At 44.5% G+C, this 9,125-nt stretch overlaps 1 protein-coding gene across 1 annotated transcript in view; it reads left to right on the top strand.

Annotated features, from left to right (window-relative positions):
• Nucleotides 1-2,957: 2,957 nt before the first annotated feature.
• The window catches only part of LOC144168847 (uncharacterized), a 115,355-nt gene continuing 109,187 nt past the window's right edge, over nucleotides 2,958-9,125 (top strand). Inside the window, exon 1 of the mRNA XM_077697833.1 lies at nucleotides 2,958-4,951. Within this exon, the coding sequence (XP_077553959.1) occupies nucleotides 4,904-4,951 (48 nt within the window). The 5' untranslated portion in view covers nucleotides 2,958-4,903. The remainder of the gene's footprint in view (nucleotides 4,952-9,125) is intronic.

Here is a 9,125-nt window from a genome sequence, read left to right as displayed (position 1 = left end):
TGTGAAGGCAGATTTACCTTTCAGGTTTTACAGATGGCTATGAAAGAAGGATCAGCGATATTTTTGGTTAGGTGAAAGCCCAAACATTTTTATGATACGGTCCGCAACAACTTTTTTTGTGATTGGCATTGTAGGAAATATTTGAGTTGTCGCCCTTCCGGTTAAAAGAAATTACCTAACGTTTTCATACATTCAGAGCCACTAACCAAGTGTTACACCAATGACAAATTAGGCTCAGAATGTTTTAAAGCGCTTGGTAGCCACCAGTACTGTAATTGATCTGTAAGTAATGCAGTTGTTAGCAAAGATGTGAACACGGGAGGAAATATTCAATGGCAAATCGTTGATGTATATAAGGAAGAGCAAACGCCCCAAAACACTGCCCTGCGGACAACCTGACGTAACGTAAGTGGGAGATGAAACAATATTGTTAGCTACTGTGAACTATTGACGATTAGAAAGGAAATTTTGAAGCAATGATGGGGTGAAGGAGTCAAAGTGAAGAGCGGGTAATTTGGTAATAACGCGACAATCGCCAACACGATGAAAAGCTTTCGAGAAGTTACGAAAATGCAGTCAGTCTTTATGTTATGGTTGATGTTGAAGTGCAGGTCAGTTGTGAATTCAAGCAACTGTGTTTCGCATGGCAAGCTCTTTCTAAAACTAAGGTTGATAATGAAAAAAGAAATGATTCAACTTTAGGTGACTGAAAATATGCGAAGCTATTAGATGTTGTATTATCTATTTCGAGATTTAAATGCAGGAGCACTTTACGAAATTTCCATGTTTAAATACGGGGACCACTTTACCTATTTTCCGGTAACTGGGCAACTGCCCAGAGGATAAAGATTGCTGGAATATCATATACAGAATTATACACACACAGATATGGTGTTTTTTTATAATTTTGGAACCGATATTATCAAGACGAGAGGAAGTAGCTACCATTAGATTGTCGATGAGACATTCTACGCCATCCAAAGAGACTTCAATACTTTCCATGTAAAGGCAGTCATAATTATCGACGTTAGGTAAATCGGTATGATCCTCTCGGGTGAAAATCGATGAAAAAATGCGTTAAATGCAGGGGTACAATCGTTATCGGAAAGGGGACGTTGGATTCATTAGCTAAAGATATCTTGTTTGGGTTGTGGGATATTACTTGCGAGACCTTTTTGATTTGTTTGAAGAAGTGAGCGTAAATCTTTAGAAAACCATTTATTTTTAGTTTAAGTAAGGGCAGAACCACATATTTTTAAACATAGCTTGTACCTTTCTCAGGCAGGAGTTCTGTTGATACGTTTAGTTGTTGTGTACAGACGTATGTTTTTTTTTCTTGAGTTTACGAAGAGCTTTAGTGAACTAAGTATTGGATTTGTCGTTAGTTACTGAGATGAACGGGATAACCCCGATAATTGGAGCAGAAGTTTTATTCTTGAAAGAAAATCAAGGTATCCTGCACAGACCGAATATTAAACGAAGTTAGCAGCGTATCATTCACACATACCGCAAATTCGTTTTTTTTTTCAAGTAGCTTTATTATAATCGTGCATTACTTTCTTTCAGACGTTTGTAAAGGGTACTGGAACAATTATGTCTAGTTGAAGCAAATTGTGATAACTACAGCCGTGTAGCTGCGCTACAGGTGCGATTTTTTCGGAAGCGCTGGTGAGTAAAAGGTAAAGAATGTTATTACGTGGGGTAGGTTAGTGAATAACTCGACAAAAGTTAAAATCTAAAGTGTGGTTTACAAATTAAACTGACGTTCGACAAGTGGATGACATGTTATAAGCGGGCATTATAAGCGGAAAGTTGAAATCTCCTAAAAAAGTCTCATAAAAAAAAGTCGGACAAAGTTTAACAGCTGTGGCATAGGTATTACGAAGTTCGGAAACAAATTTTGTACTAGCGTGAGGAGAATGGCAGGAAACACCTATTAGAAGATTCGTTGTACTTATTATCTCTTCCACCCAAACAATTTCAAGAGATGAATTTGGGTGCATGGATATTAAGGGTATCCTAATGACCGGAAGCATAACACCGCCTGCTTTCCCCTACGATCTATGAAATAAATATTATAAGGCTCTGTATGTGGTAGAATTTCATCATCGATTATGTGAGGATTGAACCATGCTTCACTGAAAACAAGAATATCAGATTTGCGATCGTAAATTTGAGAACGGACTGTCACGTTTAGTCAGAATGCTACGAATATTAGCAAAAGATACTGCCAACAATGTCCCAAATACGGGTTGCTTTTGGATGAGAACTTGCTCCTGGGCGCGTGCAAATATCTCGCTATCTAACATGACAACTGCATTCGTGACTTTTTCGTATGTGCATGTCTTTTTATTATTCAGCAGGCGATCAATTGGCAGTTTAACAGTCGGTTTTAGGGGTTTTGCAAATTTAAGCAGATTACTTCTGGGTTGTCGCGTGGCCGGCGAGAGGTTTTCTCCAATTCAATGATCTAAGCCTTTATATGGTGCGCAGATGTCCAGATGCGTTGCTTGTCTTTTAAAAAGGTCAGTTTAGCTGTTACAGGTTTGTTTTTGCATTTTTGAAATTTCCCAAGCCTATGTTCTCGCTCATACTGCGAACTATTCATTTAAAAATCTAGTTTCTGGTAGTACAACTTAGGATCTTTCTTTTCAGGCGCATCTCATTCTGCTTTAGGCTCATCTTTTATCCCCCAAAACTGTAAATTACTTCGTGTCGGTTTATTTTCAGCGTCCTCGAAGCTTGATGTAATTATTGTCAGCTTAGCTGAGACATCCCGCGAAACCATTTTTCTTATCCCCAAGAGCTGTTTTTTAACCCAGGCTAGTCCAGGAGCCACAATCTAGAATTCAGTACAACGATTTCGTTGTCAGTAGAAGCTTCTTTATCCCTCATGCTTTCTAAATCTACCAGCAGTTTCGCTTCTCCTGCCAGAAGTTTCTGTATCGTCTGAAGAGCAGCCGCAAATTCTTCCGCGTCAGTTTCGGACATCGGACCGGGGCTAGATTTTACCTCCGCACAAAGCATTATCACCCATAAAGCGATTCGTATGCTTATTTTATCGTTTTTAAACGAATTCTGAGTTTTATGCCGTATGCCTGATTAGTCTGACGCCCGTACTCGGTGGCTCAATCCTTGGGTTCTTTGCGTTTTTTGCCCGCGGAGACGGGTTTTTGTAGACAGCGATGAAACGGTTGGAGGTAGAGGTATACAGCTTTGCCGTACAAGCTCCGTCCCTCAGTTATACGGTCCGATTCAGAGAAGGTTGAAACACAAAAAATGTACACGAAAAAGCCGCTACACTGGCTTCACGTTTCTCGAACACAAACACAGTCGAGTGTAGAATACCTAGAATACTATGGGGTGTGACTCCAGGCATTTAACTTTTTATGAATATGTTGGTGTATATAAGCGCTGCCCTGCACGGGAAAGATGCTTAGCAAAGACTTAGCCACACTAGTGAAGGTTGCATGAAAGACACCGGGATAACACATAACACGATATGCTTCAAACGATATTGTTGACTCACTACACCAAAGTGAAGTACAAATTCTGGCTCTAAGGGGTGAGCCAGAGGTTCTCCAGCACTTATGCGAGACAACCCCGGGTATTTATTTATAGTACTCGACTAAGGGTCACAATAATTATGACTGCCCATACAGCTACATTCTTACTAGAATGGTAGAAAGCACTAGAGGGATCCTGAGAGCGAGGTGTTGGTGAGGGATTTAATGTGTGATGTCGAAGGTAGTCTGAACGCTAGTGCAAGTGAATGAGTGCGAGACCAAGTAAGTGCTACTCCGATTGAGAGTAACCGCCCGTTAAAACATGAGGGCGGCGAAAAAACATTAGTGGTCGCAAAAGTAGCCATATGCGATTTCACCAGACAATTCTGATCAACCGAATGTTCGTGCAGACCATGCCATGTAGAATTTTTCGAATAAAAGACGTTACCTTTCGGCATCATTTTTGTTATTATGACGGGGAGAAACATTTATGGTTGTTATATGGTTTCCAGCTTTTTATTTACAAGTGAATGTATCGCTATAGCTTTTAAAAGTGCCTTTCGTTAACAGTGACAAAATCTGCCACACGCAAAGACCGGGCGAAGGCTGCAGCTTTCCCGCTCGAGGCAGGAAACAATTATTGTTGTTTTCGCACTGCGTCTGCAAGCCGCAAGAGCTCCATTTATGCGCCTTCACATCCAATAGCCGCTGACGAAAACACCTGCAAAACGCAGGAAGGCACCATGACCGCGTTTACGGGGTCCTCCATGTGGCCTGGTTTTAACAGGAACACGTCCCAGCTGTTCCCGTTAGGCGTACGATTGCAGCTAAAAACTGTCTCTTCTTTTCTTTGTGTTTTTAGGCAGTTTCTCCAGAAAGAGTGCATCTTGGAAGCTTGAAGACTCCTAATTACATTGTCGCTCCACTGATGGTGGTATAGCGTATCAAACCAAGCTGCATTGCAAACAGCGAATTAAGCCTGTATTCTAGTGCCGAACCAAACCCGAGTGGCAACAGATGGAAGTACGCCCGCCCAACCTTCGTCCCGGGCCTTTCGGCGAGTTAAAGAAGCACAGCTGGGGAACTTCCTCCAGGACCGTCTGCTCCCACACCTGCGCCTGTGGAGGCGCTTGGTTGGCGTGGACAGTTCTTGGGAGATGCTGGACTATGCGAGGCGCCACTGCCGAGAGCCCGAGGTTGCCTTCGAACATCTGGACATCCAGCGCGGAGAACCACAAGCAATAATTGACAAGTACGGTCAGTTTCACCACGTTTAAACCTTCCTCTCGTTTCACTACGTGTGGGACCTGGACAGGGCGTACTGCGAGGTTAATAGACTACTCAAAGCCGGCGGCGAGTGCCTGACTGTTTGCTTCGTCAGAACAGGCATCACGGACATGTGGCACAAAGTCTTCAGCAAGCAACAATGGAAGCCATACATGCCAGCGAGTTTTCGAGTACTATTCTTGGCCATATTTTTACAGGAAAATTTAAAAAGATGGTTGTAATAATTCGTGAGTACAGCCTCAGAGCCCTTAGTAATTAGATGTCGGCTATAGCAGTATCAGATGTCGTAATTTTCGAACTAATGAGCGGTGCAGACCTCAAAAGTGGACGGGTTCTTTCCGCAAAGTAATGGGCAAGTAGACTACGAGGACCAAATCGTGGTTAATGAGAAATGCGTTGCAGTAGAATATACAGTTGGTAGAGTTGGGCGCTTGTATTGGGTCTTCTTTACCTCCGCCCGAGTCGTTTCACGCTCTTTACTCAGCTAATCGTATTTTCCGAATGCATTACTTTTAATGGCAAAATTGGCGTTGTGCTTGTTGTGTTCCCTAGATGTTTTGTGTGATATATTTCTTTTGTCCATGTGCTAGGTTCAATGATACAAACATCTCAAGCTGAGATAACTATGCTAATACCTCCCCGGGATGTTCAATTTTTGTATGGACGTAGAGGAAATTTGAGGTGTAAACATTTTGTGCAGTCTGCTCGAATCTAATGTAGTCTTAGAACGCGCAGAACACCGGACAATGAAGCTACCTTGCGAGAAAAGCACCTTTCTGGTCTGATGAGGGTTTTGGCAGTGTAACTGGTGATATGAGGTCGCGTGCACAAAATGGCGCATCGTACGCTGCCCGTCAATCAAGGCACTCCGTCTGGGGTTAAGGCTGTTCTCGTCATTAGGTAGGATGCGGCCAGGTGGTGGCTTCAAAGAGATCTGAATTGAGAGGTCTACCTTTCTAGAGAGGTTTAGCTTACTACTATGCAAAAAGTAGGTTACCGCTGCCACCAGTGAAAACTGTTTTTGCCGAGGATTTTAGTCTGGAGACCGGTAGGCAACACTGTGCATCGTTTGAGACTTTAATCGCCTGGTGCGCGTGCATCCAAAAGCACGACAGATAGGAATAAAGAAAATAACCCTATTTGCCCGGAAGTACAAACGCTAGGTGCTTCTTTGGCCGCGATGAGTCAGCCAGGAGTACCGGAGCTTTCTTGGTAATCTGGCCGAGGCGTAGTTGGATAAAGTCAGAGAAAGAGAATAGCACCAGGGTTTAACATCAGCATACTTTTAAAGAAGATAGTATTTCTTGGGCTACTTAAACCCAGAAAGTTTGGTCTGTCTGTCTGTCTGCCTGTCTGATCTGTAACACGATTCAGTCACCCGACCAAAGCAAAATGCTTATTGCCCAATAGTGTTATATACTCACCGCCAAATGTAAACATCTAAGCCCAGTTTATATGTTTATACCCTTCAACTTTGTTGAACAAGAACAAGACATTACGCAAATATAAGACAGTAAATTAGTACACAAGGGATATATACAGTGTTAATTTATTAAAAAATAATGGATGCTTCGTTTTTCGACAGCAAATGATATTCTACGTCTACTGCAGAAAACCGCCGCCTGCTGTTCATTTGCCCGCGCCACCTCCTGGCGGCATGTGAACAGCAAATGAAGGTTCCATTAGCTAGGTTTCACGTTCTGCTGGGAACGCACGTGCAACATGGTAACGCGGTTCTACAAACCTTGAAGTCGGCCGCTTTGATTCACGCGCGTCTCCACCGTAATGCAGCGCTGGCATCGACGAACAACGCTTGTCGCAGTGGAACGCGGTAAATTCAAATAGCCGTGAGCAAACCTTTAGTGTGCTTACCTTGGGATTAGCGCGACGGAACAGAAACAGTATGAGAGGTGAGCGGGAAAGCAAATAGGGGCACTTCCTTGGCAAATGAGTACAAATACTATCGTCTTTTGACTACATTTGCAACGAAAGGAGCAGTTACGCGGCCATTTTTATTTAAAAGTCCTAAATAACCTCACATGCCCTGGCTAGCAGACACGCGTTCTGGTCACTTGTAAGCTCTGCAGGTGCCCCAGGAACGTCAATGCTGCTCCCACAGGGCCCAACACCTCACCCTACTTAAAGTTCACGTAGGACCCTACTACGGAAAGGTTTAAGGTTAGAGGGATATGGGAACACGAAGTTAGCGCGTTGCCTTTCGTTCAGCTTCGCCACACAGATTGCTCCTCGAGGGTACTTGCTTGGCGAGACGTCGGCGAGGAGATGTACCTCATTGCCGAAGGAGTGTCTTGTGGCCGGCGAGACGGCGCGGGATGCAAGCAGTGGGAGGTTGGATCTCGGGAAGCGAGGCGGCAGGACGCGCCGGGTGACCTCCTTTCTTCGAGAATCGGGCAAAAAGGCGGGCGACAATGGCTGCCAACGGCGTTCCAGCAAGGCAAACGCAACCACGCTGAGGCGCCCCGGAGATGACTGTTGTCGCTGTGAGCCGAACCTGTCGATTGCCTTTATTTGCCCGGGCCAGAAACTGGATCCTCGCCGTCAACGAGCTAGCCTGCATGCTTATCGCTTCCTTTGTTCCGTCGCTTCCTTTGTCGCTTTCTTTGTTCCGTCGAGCCACGGCCCGCCACGGCTGGAGCGGCACAGCGTGCACCCGTGGATTGGGAGATAGCTTGCTAGCTAGGCGAAACGAAAAGAGAAAGACTGATTAGTGTCTATCGTCGCCGGTTTGGGTACTGCATGGGGGAAAGTAACAAACCTACTTTTACCCGTGCGACAATCCCACAACCTCGACGTTGAAGGTAATACCTGGGACGACGTCCTTGCGTATGTCACGCTTGCGTACGACACGGCTATCAAAGAAATTACGCAGAAGACACCGCTCGAGCTTGTATACCGAAGAAGGCCGACTACGATGCTTGATGCCATGCTTCCGCACGTAGAAGACGACGACCTCAACACCGACGTCCTCGGGTACCTTCAGCGTGCGGAGGAGGCCCGCCACCAAGCTCGAGTTCGCACAACGGACCAGCAGGTGGTGGATGCCGGACGCTACAACCTCCGACACGAGACGCCGAGTACAGCCCAGGGGATCGTGTGTGGGGTTCGACTCCCATTCGACGATGTGGACTCAGTGAGACGCTTCTGTGACGGTATTTAGGACCCCATCGGATTCTACAGCGTGTTGTCTAATTTAACTACGAGGCGATCCCTGATGGTGATTCCAGAACATCACGACGACGCACGCAGCCCGAAGTCATCCATGTTCGCCTGAAACCTTACTACGCAAGATGACGAACATTTGATAGTTTTGTATTTGTTCAGACTGTCTTTAATTTTAGCATCGGGTCGATTCCCTCTTAGAGGGGGGTAATGCCACGAACCAAGTTTTTGGTTTGTTTGTTTATATTTTATTTTTGCCAACCGGCTGCGCCGGACTATGTTTTCTGTGTTCTCCGTGGGTAAAGTGGAGCGCATGTTCAATTTTTTATGCCACACGTGTTATATCCTTTCATAGAGAGAGTGCCGCGAACTAACGTCACCAGCCTATTGTGATCTATAGTGTTCTGGATGCAGTTCGACTGTTCGAGAAGCCCTTGCGCCAGGATATAAGTTTCTGCAGAGCAGATGCCGCGGCATTGGATTCACCGACGCTCGCTTAAGCACGTCACTTTTGTTGTGTGCTGCTTCGCCACCTGTCTATTCTTTGAAGTTTTAGGGAACACAAGTTCGCGCCAATAAACTTGTTTTTTTTTGAGGACAACTGCATCGTCTTTGGCTTCGTGACAACAAAATCCAAAAAGGGCTTTGCGAATGAGGCTCCGCAGAGTGAACTGAGTTCGCGAAAAACGGGCCTCAGGGATTTAATAGTGCTCTGCATTAAAAAGTAGATCTCGCAAATAAATCTACCACAGAAAAACGTTTTAATCATTCGTAAAGCTTACTCTGAAATTACCCAGACTTTACAAGGTGGATCGGTGAATTATGAATACTATATCATAGAATTTTTACTCGTCAGTTTTTTTGTGAAATAATGCAACGTGAAACGGGCATGGTTTCGATGTTCACAAGAATGAGCATATGAGCAATTTCAAACCTTGAATTATTGTACTTTTTTTACTTAATAAACGCAAGAAATTGTGAATGTAAGTGCCGAACGTAAGAAGGAAACACGAACGTAAGAAGGAAACAAATACGCACACGCTTTTATCCTCAGCTTACTGGGGCCCTATTATCGACTGCACAAATTCAAAGTGAAGCGTGAAAGTGCCGGAAGTCTTTTCTAATTGGGTTTCAATTTCGGTCACATGTTTG

Source organism: Haemaphysalis longicornis, unplaced genomic scaffold (genome assembly GCF_048455015.1).
Source record: "Haemaphysalis longicornis isolate Haplotype H1 unplaced genomic scaffold, Haemaphysalis longicornis Haplotype H1 scaffold_2, whole genome shotgun sequence".
NCBI lineage: Eukaryota > Metazoa > Arthropoda > Arachnida > Ixodida > Ixodidae > Haemaphysalis > Haemaphysalis longicornis.
This window is presented reverse-complemented; position numbering and strand designations above follow the sequence as displayed.